We start from the raw sequence: 17,505 nt of genomic DNA, 5'->3' as shown, positions 1-17,505 counted from the left end.
CTGAATGCTGTCACATTCTCTCTGCTCTTCTGTGACAATGCTCTTCTGGACTCTTTTCTGGGTGTTATTTCTGGGTCTTACCCATTTGGTGCTCTTTTCCCACAAAAATGCTAAACATTATGTACCAACTTTTCTGAAGCAATAATGACTGGCAATAATTTAAAATTTTACCCAAACTACCATATTTAATGAGGAAACATCAAATAATCATTTCCATACATGTAAATGATTCTGATGTAAAAAATCTCAATATACATTAAAAAATGTCTCCATCCATGATAAAGACAAATAAATAAAATATTTTAGCTAATTAGGGTTAGGAGGGCTCATCCTTGAACTGATCAGAGGAATCCATAGAAAGCCTATAATACACATTAGACTTAATGTTGAAGTATTAAAAATAAGTCTTTTAAAATGTGGAACAGAACAAGGATCAGCACTCCCATTCAATACTGTGTTGGGAGTCCTAGCAAGAAGGACAAGAAACAGAAATTAAACAAAAATAAAAGTTATAACTAGTGTAAATAAAGAAACAAAAAAAATATTCTCAAATTATATAATTTCTACATAGAAAACCCATATAACCTATACATATAACCTATACATAATTATTATTTATGGATACATAAATATATAATAATTATGTGTACATAATTATTAGAATGAATAAGAGTGTTTATCAAGGTTCTAAATTCAAGGTTAATATTCAAATGTCAATTTTATCCTATAAACAAGCAACAGTCAGTTGTTAAATTAAAGATACCATATTCACTAAGAACAAAAATATAAAGTAACTATAAATAAAAGTGAAGCTATTTAAGTCTTTTATCTTGAAAGAAATTAAATAAAACTTTAAAAATTAATGAAAAGTTTGTCCATTTCAAGAAAGTCAAGAAAACTCAGTATCAATATATAAGAAAAGAAATGTATCTAAAGAAGACATTTCCAGCTGAATAAACTTTGAGCTACGTGATAAAAGAACATGCACTAATATGAAGACGTGGTTTGGGGCAGCTTGTCCAGGAACTTCAGTTAATGCTTTTGTGCTAACTCTACCTCTCCCCCTGCCCTGACCATAAGACAGAATGACTGGATATAATATAAAAATCATGCAATTTTTTCCCAAATTAATATATAGATGTCATGCAAATTGAGCAAAATTCCTAACAAAGATTTTGAAATAAAATTTGATAAGCTGATTCTAATAGCTTATAAGAAAAGCAAAGGCTCAAAAATAAGATAAAGAAGGGCAAGGTGAAGGGGTTTTCTCTACCTGGAAATGTGAAATACTATGAAGGTATAGTTCTTAAGACAAATGATATTGACTAAGGAAAAGTAAACAGACAATGAAACAGAATAGAGAGCCTGGAAACAGAACTAGTCATTTAAGAAAATCTGATATAAGAATTAGCTAATACTGCACATAAGTGATTATTCACAGAAGGGAAATTGAATTTATTTCCTATGTTACACTACACATGAATAACAATTATATGTGAACTAAGGACTGAGACATGAAAGACAAAATAGCAATTTCAAAGAAAATGCAGGAAAATATATTTATGACCTATGAGTTTAAAGAATCTCACGCAAGACCTCCTATAAAACCAGATTTTCATGAAAGAAATGACAGAAACTTTGACTACATTTAGATTAAAATTTTCTGCTTTCAAAAGTCATCATAAGATGAGCCACAAAAATTACAACACATATAACTAACAAAAATTATGCTCAAGAGTGTACAAAAGCTCATAAAAATCTACAGGTAAAAGATAAAAGGACCATTAGAAAAATAAGGAAAGACATGCATTTAACAAAAAAGGGATGAGTGGTGAGCACACGCCACTCATAGAAAGGGAGGAGACAGGTAACACCTTGAAAATCAGGGAAATGCAGGACGTCATTGCCGTCGTGGAATAAGAGTTTCTACAGCCTTCCCCCCATGAATGCTGATTTAGATAGTCACCTATGGACAAGAGAGCCTTTGTGCAAGTCTGGGAGTCCAGCAAAGAAGCTCCAGCACACCCCTGGGGTAAGAACAGTCCAACATTGAGTGTCCCGAAGAGGGGGAGAAGAACATTTCACTTTACCTACCTCACCTGTCCCACAAGGAAGCACAGCTCAGGGCCAAAAGAGACCTCACTGGCATGTGATTTGTTGCACAAGGAAAAGTGAGAGCATGTAAGTGAGTGCCCGGCTTCCTCAGGTGCATGGAATGCTCCCAGAGACCCACTTCTCTCTCACGCTGTCCGGAACACTGCAGTGAGCTGCGTGACTGAGAACACTGCGGGGTAGAAAGTGGCTGTGAGAGTGTCAGGGCTCCTGGAGGACAGTAAAGGGATGCAGGTCCTACTGACCACCTCACAGGCTCCATCAAGACACCCACCCACAAGCTGCTGGAAACGCCACACCTGCAGATTCCCCCAACTGGCCCATGGGCACCCCAAGGGTTCAGAGTGCTTCACACACACCCCACATACCCACTCTCTGGCCACTTCTTTGTGTACACAGTGAGGACAGCAAGAGTGAACAGAAGCCCCCTACACTGAGGACAGTGTAGAGAAGGAAGACCAAAGTTGGAAATGACATGGTCTCTGGTTTCCAACTATCCTACAAATCTATAGAAACGAAAACTATGTGGTGTTGGCATATGGACAGACACACAGACAAACAGAACAGAAGTGAGAGCCCAGAAGTACACCTCACCTCCACATCCACACACATGTGGACAACTGATGTATGGACAAGAAGCCAAGGATGTACAATGGAGAAAAGACCGTTTCTTCAATGAATGGTGCTGGAAAAACTGGACAGCCACAGGGGGAAAATGAAACTAAACCACTGTCTATACCATACTCAAAAATTAACCGAAATTGCATTAAAGGTTGGAATGCAAGACCTGCAGGCATGAAAGTCATAGAAAAAATCATGGGCCATAAGCTCTCTGACATAGGTCTTAGCAATATATTAGCCAATCTGACTTCAAAGGCGAGGGAAACAAAAGCAACAATTTAACAAAGGAAACCAGCATCAAAACAAAAAGGCAACAACCTACTGAATGGGAGAAGATATTTGCAAATCATATACCTGTTAGGGAGTTGGTATTCAAAAATGTAAAAACTCATACAACTCAGCAACAACAGAAAGTTATCCGCTTTTCAAAAGGGCAGGGGACCTGAATAGGCAATTTTATGAAGAAGACACACATGGCAGACAGGCACATGAAAAGACGTTCAACATCCCTAATTATCAGAGGAGGGCAAATGAAAACCATGAGATGTTACCTGACACTCTGAGCGTAGCCATTATCAAAAAGATAAGAAATAACAAGTGTTAGAAATGATGTGTGGAAAAGCGAACCCTGGTACACTGCTGGTGGGAATATAAGTTGGTGCAGCCACTAGGGAAAACAGTATGGAGGTCCCTCAAAAAATTAAGACTAGAACTGCCATATGATCCAAGTATTCCACTCATGGGTATTCATCTGAAGACTACGACATGACTAATTTCAGAAGATGACTCTGTTCATTGCAGCATTATTGACGACAGCCACGATACGGAAACTACCCTAGTGGCCCGAGGAGCCCCTCTGTGAGGACGGCTCTGATGCAGCCAGATTTCAGCATGTGAGGGAGAAATTTGATGCAATTGGGACAAGGACTGTGGAAGGGGATCTGATTGTGCCTGAGCCCCGGCTACGCCTTCGTTCCTACTACAGCTGGGAACGACTTTCTTCAAAGCACCTGGTGCTGAACCTAACTCAGGAGAAGATCAAGGACACAAACGTTTAAGGACAGAGATACTAGGTCATCAAGATGGAGTCCTGCAAGACCGGGTTACTGATGAAGCACTGGTGACTGGTGGGGACCCAGTTCTGAACCTCTGAGTGTCCATGTATTCCTGCATGTATTACAAAACTGAAAGAAAATAAGTTGTTTTTGGTTCCACTTCAAAAGAAAGCCTTGTTTGAAGTCCCTGAAAATGACCAGCTGGTAGCCACACCGTGGTTTGAATTGTCTGACAACATACCAGGATAGGGACCCATCACCTCCAGTCTCCCTCAGCTTTCGAGCAGGTTCAGCTCTCTATATAACCCAGTTCCTGCACAGCAGAGAAGTAAAAGAAGCCATCTGTGTGGGCACAGCTGTGCACAGTGTAGAATAAACATGATAGAAATGTTTGTTTTGGTTTTACCTCTTCCCCGATCCTTAAGTTATCATCTGCTTTCTATTGTTTGAAGAGAAAAGTTGATAAGAACTAAATAGTGGTATAAACATATGTGATAATGTTTAATTTGCTTTTGTTTCTATGCATACATTTTTGTGCATTAAAGAAAGTGGACTATTTTCTATTTATATTTTTAATTTCACATTAAACTTGAAAAATCCTTACAAAAAAAGGAGCAGAACCACAAAAATATCTTTGCAAACTGACAGAGCATCCCCCAATGGTATGGCAGCAATCAGTTACCATAAAACAAAGCTAATACACCAGCGCCATCTCAGACGTTGGCCAGCCTCCAGGCCCTTTCCCCCACCCCAGAGAGCCCTCAACCTGGGTAGCCCCCTTACTGTGCATTTGTCCTAAAGTTCTGGTGATGTCCTGCATGGAGAGTCTCAGTTGCTCCAGGGCTTGGAGCAGGGAGTCCTGGCTGGCCTGCAAGATGGCATGCACTCCTTGAACAAGTGCCTGGGGAGAATATTCAGTAATGCAATTCATTAGCATTCACTATGGTCCACTGAGGAGTGAGCTGGGCATTGGAGCTGTGGGAATCAGGGGAAGGGCACCCCTCTCGCTGCTGGACAGTTTTGCAGTGCTCCCCTAAACTAGATTTGCTCTGAGGTCTGCCTGAAGGGATAATCTCTCCGGGCATCTCCCAGGTAGACCTTTGGATATGTTTTTCTGGGTCTTTCCTCTGATTGCTACTTCTTACAACTCTCAGGAGCATAACTCTTATCATTTTTCTTCTTCCTTCTTCTGTATTTATCACACCTTATAATCCCATCTTGCCCTGGCTGGTGTAGCTCAGTGGATTGAGTGCAGGCCTGCAAACCAAAGGGTCGCTGGTTCAATTCCCAGTCAGGGCATATGCCTGGGTTGCAGGCCGGGTCCCCAGTTGGGGGCATGCCAGAGGCAACCACACATTGATGTTTCTCTTCCCCTCTTTCTCCTGACTTTACCCTCTCTCCAAAAGTAAATAAATAAAATCTTTAAAAAAATAATCGTATCTACGTCTGTATCTTGAACAGGGCACCCTTACTTTTGAGCTTTGCCTTTCGTAAATCAGCAGATTCTGTAGAGCTCATAGACCCCCCAGCTCCAGGGCCCCCTCCATTATAAAGCCTATTTAGTACTCTCTACTTTATCCAAGGCACTAATCACACCGATGAGAAGTGACCATATAGTTTCACTTTTGAGAGTGACAGAGGGTGCTATAATTCTTACACCACAACCAGTGACCCTACTGAGGACACAGTAAGGACTCAAAATAGGCTTATCAGGGAAGGGGGTGAGGAAAGACATACATCTAACAATTATCTCTAGGCAAGGAAGGCATGGATTCTCTGGCTCCACCACCTGCCACTCCACTGCCGTTTATATTACTAAACCTGGCCTTTCTGAGACCGCCTGACCCCTGAAGGAATTTACACTTGCCACCCCCCAGGGCTAGGTGGGCTCAGTGATGGTTTTCTCTGAGTCTTTGTACAGCATTTCTCTCTGCCAAGAATACGTGTGTCAGGCTGTTTTTCTGTCTGTCCTTTTCTTTCTCTCTCTGCTTAATTCGTATATGTCACTCAGGTTTCACCTTTAGCTGTCATTTCCCCTGGGCAAGCTTTGCCTGACACTTTGGTTCTGAATTAGGTTTTAGATGTCTTCTCATGAAACACTGCATTTTTTTTTATTACCCTATACATCAACCCATCTTTCTCCACTAGATCGCGAGCTTCAGTGGGGGCCATAACATTCAGTGGGGGGCTTGTCCCCTAGATATTTCATTGTCTAGAACAGTGCTTATATGTTGAATGGACAAATGGTCAATTACAAGTTTTACAGGAGTTGGGAGGAGGGAACAGCTCTGTCGGCTGGAACGTGAACCCTTTCCTCAGATATAAACCAACAGGACAAGGCCTATGCGCATCTGTATAATTCACAGAAGGGAAAGAGAGTGAATGGGAAGTAAAGCTCAGACTAATTTCTAATTAAAAAAAGAAAGTGCTGTGGGCAAAAAGATACCTTAATCCCAGGTACTGCTGCTTTCTCCACCAAAACAGTCACCAGTATAAAACCACGCAGGCTTTCTCCCCCAGGAAATGAAAAAATGGTGTCCAAGTTCCTTGGGAAGGAGGTGACCATATGGTTAGAGGCTTGGACACGGTGAGTATGCATGGCCCATAGGTCCCCTCAGAGTTAGACCAGTTCACCTGATTGGAGGACTCTGAAGTCCAGCACGGCCCTAATGGTCCCAGACCCTCCACCCAGTGGAGCAGCTGGAGCATGAGCGGGCAGGTACTTCTGATTCTTCACAGGACCAGTCTGCGGCCCCTGACGCCATTCCTGTCAGGAGCACAGACTCTTAGAGTCATGGTGACACAGGCAGCAGCTGATGCCGTGCTCCCTGTATGTAGCTTGCCCAGGGACACAGAGCTGGTTGGTCATAGGACCAGGTGGGGAATAGTGCTCTTCCCCACTATTAGAAGTTTGTTGAGATGAGAGATCTTTTTTAGATCATTAAAGAATTGATGAAGGGTTTTTTTTTTGCATTGTAATGCACTTTACTTGTTTTATTATGTACAGACTAGAATTCTATAATAAAGAAAATGAATCCCCTAATCCCTACAAAACAGAAGCAACCACTGTTTAATTTTGGACTGTTAATTTTGGCACCTTCCCTTCTAACCTTATTTTTGTATACACTTGTATATAGCTTACCTACTGCGCATACAATTTGGTAAGCTTTCATTGCTGTTTTGTTGTAATCCTGTAAAGTTAGCATGGATTCTCAAGTGAGTGAAAGATTTCTGAGAACTTACCTGATGTCCAGGAGCCTAGTCAAATTTCAGTTATTGACAACCACAAATGGGAAAAAAAAAAAGAAAAGAACAAATCAGTTTGTTAACAAGGGTCACATGTATGCAGGCACACACTCATGTGCAAATGCATACACACACATTCATGTACACACACGGTGGGCTGTGACTCGACTACAGGCCACCGTGTGACAGAGAGTGAGCCAAGTCTCCACCTATGTGCACATCAGCCCCAGAACATTGAACCAGCAACATCATGATAAATTATCTTGCTCATTTAATATTTTTGCATCTACCACAAATCCATATTTTTGTTGTAAGTACTCTATTCCAACTCACATTTTAACATCCACTTTGGATCAAGTTCAAGCCTCTCACCTAGCTTTTTCCTAATTTTGAAACCTGTATTGATGTCATTTATTAGGAGTTCTACAGGGTTTATTGTATGTGTTGCTGTGACATTTGTCATGAATTGCTTTATTTTGTTATTTAACCACTCCAGGTGTACTTGGCTTTCACTTCTTCCTTTCCCTTAGCTCTGCGCCAGGCATATTAAGAGACTCCAAAAAATAATAGCCAAGAAGAAGAATAAGTACTGAACCCTGGGACTACATCCGCATCTCTCGGGTTAAACTAGCGCTGCATTCTCACCCACTGAGAAACTAGCTCTCTGTCGCTGTATTTTTGGCTTTAACATCCTAATCCGGCCATTTTTCCCTTCAACCTTCCCCATTCTTCTCCTTCTCTTTGAATTAGACATTCAGTTTATTAAATATTCAATGTCTTGATCAGAATCATTTCTCCATGCCTATTTATTTTTTCTTTCTGTCCAAATTCTGAGCTAGATTCAGCACCTTTCCATGGGAATATGAGCCACCAATTTTGTTATTAAAGCAGAATTTGTCAAATATCATAATTCATCATTACAGAAACGAAAATGCCAGGGCTCAGAAGTCCTTAGACGGTTGAGATGGTCCAATGTCACTCCCAGGGACACACAAATTAGTCTTAAAAGCTATATTCTTTATGAAGCATTTAATTCTTTAAAGAACATTCCCATCATCTGTGGCATCCTGTATTTACCCACAATACTTATGCTAAAGAAGTTCTTTCTCACATATAAATTAAATGTCCCTTTAGCTATTTTAGTAAAATCACAAAAGTGCTATCTCTTGCATCTATAGCCTGAAATACATTTGGTTGTGAAAATGAAAAATGAAGTTCAAAGGGAAATTTAATACTTTGCCACTTACTACTCTATTCTATTTATTGGAATTTCTCATTTTTAAAAACTCATGCTATTTTTCCTTTAGACAGATGCCAATATCCCCAGTCCAGCTGTCAAAGGAATTATGCCAGCTAGGTGGAATGGATAGCATCATTAACCAAATTTTAGTCTGACACACCTAGAACATCTACTATCAACTCATACATAATCATTCATTTCCAATCGCTATATAATGATCATTTCTGGAGTTCCTGGTCCTAACTTGACTTGAATGGAGGGCATGTTAGGGAATGACTGAGACCTGATTACGCAGGAGCCTGATTATAAGGTCTGGTTTGAGAAATTAAAATTTGATATGGAAGCAAACAAACAAAACTGGTCTGCACCAATGCATTCAGTGTTGAGAGGAAATTTCTGGGACCTGTGATTTTTGAACTTGTATTCATGTTCATCTCTTCTTTGCAACCATAAAACAGGCAATAAATATGGACATCTTTAATCACAAAATAACTGAAAAGGCTTGGACCTTTATGGCAGGGAGAATACAAGTCACAGGACTGTCCCTTACTCAGTTTCCATTCATTCAAATCAGAAGCACTTTCTCCTTTTCTTACTTTTCAGGGTCCTTCGTGGTCCAGTTCGTCAACACCAAGTCTGCGTGGACCAGGATAGGAGGGAGTCCCAACTTCCTGGAGACTTCCACAAAGGGAAGGGCAAGATTTCTTGGCAGAACCTTTTAGATGTAAATGCTGACAATTAGCATATTCTAGAAAGAAAGCAGCAGAGGAAGTAATCATGGCTCTCTCTCATTCGGGCAACCCTGTGGTAGAGAAGTGACTTGGGGATAAACTGGGATTATCTGGGTGATCTGTCTGTACGCACACAACTTACTCTCATGTTCTGTTAACAGCCTTGTGGATGCATCGTTTGTGAGTACAATCTGAAATGCATGTGGAAAACTGTAAGGTTGGAACACACATATGCATCTAGTATAAAATGGTACCCAGATATTAACTACACAAAGAAGGGCATTACCAAATGTTTAAGCATAAATCATGGGCTGAAGTAATGAACAGTAGGAAAAATCTATGTAAATTGATCTACCTACATACCTACGTATCTATCTGCATAGATATGTACACATATGTGTATAAAACTAAGAGCATACATGTATATGTGTATTAACATGTACACATGCATTTGTGTGTGTGTTTATGTGTCAGTGAGAGAGAGAAATGGGGAGGGTAGAAAAGCTCATCCCGTGTGGGCACTGATTCCATCAGCCACTTCATAAGTCAAACCCAATAACAACTTCAACGAAGCCACCTCGAGATAGTCCCCATTCAACCTGGGTTATCCAAGGAACACTCTGAAGAGTTGTATCTGCCCATAAATCCAGGAAAGCAACTCAGATTCATGGAGGGATCTCTACCTGCAGAAAAGGCTAGTCTAGATCCATAAAAAAAAAAAAAAAAAAATCCTTAGATTCCCTTTCTCCCACTTTCCTTTTATTTACGCTTAAGATAGCAATATATATATTTAGAAGCCTTGCTTCTGCCTTTTTATTTTCCTTACAATATTTTTAAATAGACTTGGGGCAACTGTTTCTTAGGTAAAAACAATAAAGAGCTTTAAAGAGTTTTATTTTTAATGTATTTTATTCATTTTTAGAGAGGGGGAAAGGAGGGAGAAAAGAGGGAGAGAAACATGATGTGCGTGTTCGAGAGAAACAGCCATCGGTTGCCTCTCTCACACCCCCATCTGGGGACCTGGCCCACAACCCAGCCATGTGCCCTGACTGAGAATCGAACTGGCAAACTTTTGGTCCACAGGCTGGAGCTCAATCCACTGAGCCACACCAGCCAGGGCAAGAGCTTTGAAGAGCTTTAAAATTCAAACCTTAGTCAGCTTCCCTTGGGAGGCAGGGCATGAGGAGGACAGTGCAGAAGAGAGGTGTCTACGTAGATACAAAGAAAGTAAGATAGGATCTGAGGCCGGGGGCAGCGGGCTCTCTGGGCCTGGAAGCACGTGAACACACCTTGAAGCGGGAGATACTGTCTCCTGCCACCTTTTTCTACCCCTTCCCTGAGGTAGTACTAAGGTTTGGAGAACAACAGGGGAGGAAACCTGGTCGGGATGTTCTACTGTGGGCCTAGATATCAAACTTTCCAATCCTAGACGCACGATTTTTAAAAAAATTATATATACTGACTTTTTAACACTTTTATTAGCATTTATTTTATGTTAAGTTTACTTCTGGGCCATAGGTTTTTATTTCTCCTGTTTCTTCTGGGATATCTTTTTCTTCTGCGCAACCTGTTCTTCCGGTTTAGGAACAATCTACTGTTTTTCAGTGAGGCTCATCGCCCTGTGGCAGGGAGAGCTCGTGTTCATCCGCCCACAAGCTCTGGAAGTGCTGCACTGCCTCCTGGGAGCTTTGTTCACCCAGATGAGCTCAAGGACCAGAGAGTCTACATCTAAACCCTTAAGTTCAGCATTGCTGTCTGCGGTGTTAAGCAAGAGCAGCAAAAATCCAGCAGTCTTTTTGGGCCACCGACCCTGTGTCCAGCCCCACTGTTTGGCCTGGGCACACCTCCCAACTCCACCACTGCAACACGGAATGGCAGACATTGCTTCTGTAAAGTGACATCCTTCGGGTACTTGGCGGCTTTCAGATCTGCATGCCTTTGATGGCCTGGGCAGTTTCACAAGTGTTCTTAAAGTGAACACGAAGATTTGAAGCTCTTGATTTGTATGACTTTCTGGGGTTTTCTGGGCCAAGTAAATAGTGAACTATTTTCAGAGGTCACCTCAGGCTGCTGCTTAGAGGAAGTATTATACCGATATTTTAAAAGTCTGAATTAGCTCTATACTTCTCTTTCTCACTTTCTGTTTGTATTCTCACAGGGAGTCTCAGGTATTCACTTGAGAGATAAGAAGCAAAATCAGCCAGGCAAACAAAACAGGCACAGGCCGCTCCCTTTACCACGGTATGCCGGAACAAGAGCAGCTCCCTGATTTCTGGAAAAGGTATATTTATATCGAATAAAAGGCAGTCCCCTTTTATACAACAATTGGTGGAACTTGGAGATTTGTCTCAAGGTTCATGCTGAAACTGTAAAATGTTCTGCAAAGATTCAGAAGAGATGCAAAGGAATTATTAAGAGACAAATCAGTAACTGGTAGAGAGCAAGCAGTGTTCTGTGAACGGCAATGCCTCTGGGAGAAGGAGTTCACGTGAGCGAAATTAGAGGGTTTAGGTTCTGGCCTTGGATTTCCCACAAACTTGCCATCTGACTTTGGACTTCTTGTAGTCCACAGCTGTCTGTAAAATGGGCACAACTTAGCTCTACTACTTACCTTATGGGACTATGAAAATTGAGATAATATATGTATTAGGAGTATAAAATGCTGTAAAGTGTGAGCTATTGTTAAGTGTTTTAGGAGATCTCAAAACTTGCTTTCAAATGCAACCCTTCAAACATTCTGGGAAGAGGGTGTCAGAAAAAACAGATTCAGAAAGTAACAAAGGGTTACCAGTTCTAAAGAAAATTCACTTCCTAGTCAGGGAGAAAAAAACTCTTTCATTTAAATGGGCCCTTTGCCCTTCTTTCCACTGACCCCAAGAAAAGAAGAAGAAAGGACCCACTTTCCAGGCAATCACTGTGGTGCCAAGCAGACAGACCTGTCTGATGACAAGACATCTATTATGCTTTACCTGTGCGGGCTGTGTCTCCCCTTCCTGCCAGACATACCCCATGGTCATAAAGCTCAGGACCACGTGGGCCAGGCGCTGTTCCCGGTGACTCTTGAGGAACTCGCAGCTCAGAAGGGGCATCTGTCCAAGAGAATTCCCAGAGATTGTCAGTTGCAGGGACAAGATGGCCACAGGGGTACCGTGACTAGAAAGAACAGTTCTGTTTCAATGAAGGAACCATGCTCACCCATGTCTGCCCTGATCCTAGGACAGTGCTGCAGGATAGGAAGAGGTATTCCAAACTATATTGTCCTGGAAGTAGCTAACCACCCCACCCAAGCCCCCCAATTATCCCCATGGTTGTGCCGGCCACTGGTCTCCATCATTGAGGTGACCACTTGGTTAGAGTATTCCAAAATACTCCACTCAAGATCATTTATTTCATGGGAGTCCCTAGTGGCACCTTCTACCATCCTGTCCTTTCAAAGCACCTCTACTTATTTGGCATCTTAGATCCTAACAGCAGCCCTGCGCTGTGGGCAGTAATGTCTCCACTTAATTAATGGGCACAACTGTCAACCCACAGAGGGTTCTTTGAGGTGTTGTGGGAAAGAATTCAGGGACACACACACAGGAGAAGTTCAAGTGGCAGTGGCAAGATTCATTAAAGTGAATGTGTACTCTCAGAGGGAGAGGGAGTGGGGCAGGCTCCACGAGTGACTCTCGGGAGATCTTTTTGTGAGTTTTTTTATATTCTCTTGGGTTGGGGAAAGAGTGGGTTAATTTTGAACTATCCAACCCCTGAGAAGAGTGGACTTACTTTTAAACTATTCAACCCTATTTTCTGATTTTCTTTGGGTGGTGTCCTGCTATTTTGGCTCTTACCCATTATTTTCCAGATTTACCCACAAAGGGGGTGAAAAACCACAATGCTAATTTATTATAATCAGGGTATAATTGAGGAGAAGAATTTCCTTTTGCTCCCAGTTCCCCTCCCCAGGATGTCTGGTTTTTCCCAAGCTTGATGACCTGGTGGAGCTTTGTCATTTCCTCTTTAGGGTTATAGCAAAGTACTGACCTGCTGAGTCAGGTGTTTTGTTCCTGTTCACTCTCTTTTCCTTTGTTAAAATCTAACTAGCTGCCTACTCTCTAACAGAAAAAGACCCCATGGAGTTAGGAATTCGATGAAACCCCTAAAGGGAGGCAGCTGAGCTGGGCTAACTGGTTGTTCAGCTCTTCGTTAAACACTCCCTGTGAACCTGTCTGGGTCTCTTTGCCTCTCCACACCCATTTCCTCCCTGCAAAATGTGTCATGTGGAGGTTTGCAGGTGGTATCCTCATTGAAGGCAACACCCTGTATAGAAGTTAGTTATTACTGATAGCAATGGCCCCCAAAACCCACTGCCTTTCTTGGCTGACACCAAACACCCCTGAGCTCCTGCTTCTAGGCACAGAGCCCTCAGCTTGCCTTCTTCCCTATCCCCTCCCCAGCTCTAGAAACAGGCTGATCTAGATCATCCCTCATGTTCCTCTCCAGGTCAGAAACCCCTGCAGGAGTGGCTGTGGCCTTCTTGTGTTTCCCTTTAAGCTACAGGCACCATCAAGTGAGCTGGGACCCACCCCGGCTCCTCCTGCCCTGGTTCCTGCCCAGGCCCAGGGCAGCTGACGCTTGTTTCCTGGAAGGAATCCTTCCTCCTCTGTCCACTGTGGGGCAGCCTTTCCTAATCTGTGTGCATGTTCCTTTCTCTTACAAACTGGCTCAGAAAAAGTCTTCGGCTAATATGCCCTAGGCCTGTGTGGGGGGCAGCAGGGAACTGCTGAGATATTGCATTTAATAGGAACCAGCCCAAGAATTATAACAGCAGCTACTAAGTACTTATTCTAAGACTCTTACTAAAGAGTGTCCTAGGCACAATGCTAAACACTTCCCGTGCAGGATGGTTGTTCATCCTCCCCAAACCCACAGGACAAAACTGAGGGTCAGAGAGGGTTAGGTGCCTGAGCAGGGTCACAGATTCCGGGCCGTGAGGCAGGTGCCAGTTCCCTTGTGCTGACAGCTCTGCTCCCTCACGTCAGTGCTTCTGATACACATATGGAGGCCACAGGTATAATTTTAAATTTCCTAGAGGCCACATTTTAAAATATAGTGAGAAGATCCATGCATGCTGTCACAAAGGGTAAAATTTTCTTCATTTTTTACTAAGTGAAATAAGCCATTCAGAGAATGACAAATACCATATGATTTCAGGCATATGTGGAATCTAATGAACAAACTGAACTAACAGGGAAAATGGGGACAGGTTGACAGCTAGTGGAGGGTGGGGAAGAGGGATCAAACCAAAAAGAAACAGGACTCATGAACATGGACAACAGTGTGGTGATTGCTAGGGGGAGGGGAAATAGGGGACTAAAAGGTAATGGGAAAAATACAATAAAGATTAAATAAAATACAAAAAATTAAAATAATAAAAATAGGTGAAATTTTATTAAAATATTTTTTATCTAGGTCAATATATCTACAATATTATCAAGGCAATATCAATATAAAATACTGAGATATTTTGTAGTCTCTTTTTATAGTAAGTCTTCAAAATTCAGTGAATATATTACATCTCAATTTGTTTTGGCCACATTTCAAGGCTCAGTAGCTGTAAGGAGCTATTGGTTACCTATAGTGCCATCTTAAAGTAAACGAGTAAGGTCCAAGTTGAGGATGTTCCTCTTAGTTATAGGTTTTTCTGAAAAATATACTTATAAAGTAGTTTCAGAAATGTTAACCTGTATCCATGTTAACCTGTAAACACGATAAACAAATTTACCAACTACAGCTCAGTGATTCAGCCTTATAGATTTAATTAGCCTTATAGGTTCCAGTCACATCACTTACCATAGTGATTTACATCAGCTCTTCCCCTGCCAACCCTCTTTCCTGAAATTGCGCTATATCTGTAATACAGTTAAATTCACTCGTCATTGTCTACATTCCATCCCAGGACCCCTCAACAATCTGTTTGATTTTTGCATACAATTTACTCTTTGTAATGTACAGTTTTGGAGTTTTAAAAATCTAGAGTCATGCACCAACTGAGTATAATACAGAAGTTATATCATCCATGAGTCCCATTAGTAGTATATATTTTATTAGTTATATATTTTTATTAGTAGTACATATTTTAGTGGTATATATTTTATTGGTTCTGTTTCTTGAAAGAACCCTGACTAATACACCTCCTAAGAACCCTACCTCCTAGTAAAATCACATTGGAAGTTAGGATTTCAACATATGAATTTGGGAGCCACACAAACCATTTAGTCTATTATACTCAGTTTAACCCTTCTCCTATTGAGGGCGCTATTGGTTTATTTTCATTTTGGGTGCACGTGATTGAAATAGTTATGAACATTTACACACAAGCTTCTCCATGAACATAAATTTCCAGTTTACTTGGGTAAATACTTAGGAATGTGATTGCTGGGTCAGATGGTAAGTCCATGTTTCACTTTAAGAGAATCTGTCACCTGTCTTCCAAAGTAGCTGTATCATTTTGTATTCCCACCAGAAAAATGAACAAGAGTCTCTTTCGGTACACATCCTCAGCAGTTAGTATTGACATTGCCAGATTCTTAAAAGTGTTTTAGCCATTCAGACAGGTGTTAAATTGTCTTTTGATACTATTATAAACAGTCTTCTGTTATTCTGTAAGTAACCTAGTTTTATTGATATTATTTCATGATTAAAATTTGCAAATTTTTCTTTGTGTTCTAGAAAACTTGAAATTTCACCAGGTGTGTGCCCTTCTATCCCCCACTGTCTTTCTAATGGAATTACTTAAATCAGATCTGAAAAATGGCATTTGTACATGGTCGAAGATTTGCTTTGCCTCTCCCTGCACTACTGTGCTTCTGAGAGTTCTGTTTTCCGGAATTCGAATCATCCGTTTCCTTTTTTCACACACCTTTTCTGATAACTGGCATTTCTTTCACTTTTGCTTTATGCTTCATGGAGACTTTTTCAGGAATATCCTAAATTACCACTTTTTCTCCAATGTATTTGGGGTTTTATTGCCATTTTTGTTTGTTGGGTTTTTTTCTTGCTTTTTTAATAGCTCCTTTTGTGGAATCTTCTGTTATATTTAAGAAGTAAATATAATGAATTAGACATCAATTATTTTTAATTAAGAATTTAAATTAATTAAGATGTTAAAATTTTTTGAGGAACCATCTATATTTTATTTTGTATTGGAGGTCATTGGCTCTAAATGTCTAACCCCTTTACATCTCTTTAACAATGTCTCTAATCTCGTGACTGCATTTAGCGGGCATTCAATAAGTCTTTTAAAATGAAATTTTAATTATAAACATTAAATATGTATTCGTGAAGGAGAATTTTGGAGAGTGGAAAACATTTTTTTGTATCTTTAAAATAACAGGTCACTTCAGATTGTGAGACTAAGACAGATGTAAAGAGACCGGTGGGAAGTATAAATATGTATTGAACACTATTGAGTGACAGGAAATAGGAAAGCCTATTTCAAAAGTCATTTAGTCTTCGCAACAGTTCTGTGAGACCAAAATTTCTCCCATTTTATGAGTAAGGTAGCAGAATTATAGAGGTTAAGCAACCTCTTCAAAGTTACCTAGCTACTAACTGAAAAAACCACGACTCAAACTCAGGTCTTCCAGAATCAGAATCTATATTCTTCCTATTATACCTTCTTAGTATTCCTGCAGGTTTATGTCAGTTCTCCTGGAACCAAGAAGTTTCACTGTTCCTTATATACCCTTGGAAAACATTTCTCATCTTATCCTGTATGTATTTACAGACTTACCAGTTATTCCTGCAGAACCTGACAACCCCGACTTTATAAACTCAGAAATTCTCTTGACTCAACTATTCTGTGAGGCCCCTATGGTACAATCAAAGCAGACTCACTCAGAGGCAGGGGAGCAGTACCCACGTGGCAAGGAGTGAGGACACTGAGAATTTCTAAGCTTTTCCTTTCTCAGAGAGATCTTACCCATCCGCTTGCCTGCAAGTTACAGCCAGAGTGTCTTTTAAAACAAATTCTTGTTAAGTACCTAATATGTTGCAGGAATTATTTTGTGCAGGCTCTGGAAAGGGTAAGGAAACACATGTCAAATCAGGAATAAGATACTCGACTCTTCAGGAAGGGTGAGAGCATTTTGTCTGGAAGCTCAGTGACAATGCCTGGTGTCCTGTCAGTTGGCCCAGTTCCGCAATGCTGAGAAAGAACAGTGGCGCGAGGATTTCAACAGGGTGGGGAAAAGGGGTCAAAGAGTAAAATATAAAAATTACAAACCTGGTTCACATGAGCTCGAAGCTGGTGACTCTCAATCAAGTGAGAAAGTTTGTTGGCAATTTCCATCCAAGGTCTATAATGGTCTGGAAGCTTTTTCTGCATTCAAAACAAACATCTCTGTATTTTTAGGCCGATCGGAGAAGCAGCTTTGGGGAGTAGCTGCCCTCAGATTCCACTACGCCACTGGCCCCTGAGCTCAACAGTGCAGACACACAGATGAATAAAATCTTT

At 41.0% G+C, this 17,505-nt stretch overlaps 1 protein-coding gene and 1 pseudogene across 1 annotated transcript in view; one reads left to right on the top strand and one right to left on the bottom strand.

Moving 5' to 3' along the window:
• The window catches only part of LOC128779144 (indoleamine 2,3-dioxygenase 2-like), a 43,699-nt gene that overhangs the window by 10,942 nt on the left and 15,252 nt on the right, over positions 1 to 17,505 (bottom strand). Inside the window, exons 2-7 of the mRNA XM_053916538.1 lie at positions 17,275 to 17,370; positions 11,975 to 12,094; positions 8,871 to 8,989; positions 7,032 to 7,046; positions 6,235 to 6,334; positions 4,572 to 4,689 (exon numbers count right to left, since the gene is read on the bottom strand). Of these exons, the coding sequence (XP_053772513.1) occupies positions 4,572 to 4,689; positions 6,235 to 6,334; positions 7,032 to 7,046; positions 8,871 to 8,989; positions 11,975 to 12,094; positions 17,275 to 17,370 (568 nt within the window). The remainder of the gene's footprint in view (positions 1 to 4,571; positions 4,690 to 6,234; positions 6,335 to 7,031; positions 7,047 to 8,870; positions 8,990 to 11,974; positions 12,095 to 17,274; positions 17,371 to 17,505) is intronic.
• Positions 2,758 to 4,164, top strand: LOC112321557 (cleavage and polyadenylation specificity factor subunit 5 pseudogene; annotated as a pseudogene).

Source organism: Desmodus rotundus, chromosome 13, assembly GCF_022682495.2.
Source record: "Desmodus rotundus isolate HL8 chromosome 13, HLdesRot8A.1, whole genome shotgun sequence".
Taxonomy (NCBI): domain Eukaryota; kingdom Metazoa; phylum Chordata; class Mammalia; order Chiroptera; family Phyllostomidae; genus Desmodus; species Desmodus rotundus.
Note: the sequence above shows the minus strand (reverse complement) of the source record. Positions and strands in the feature narration are given on the sequence as shown.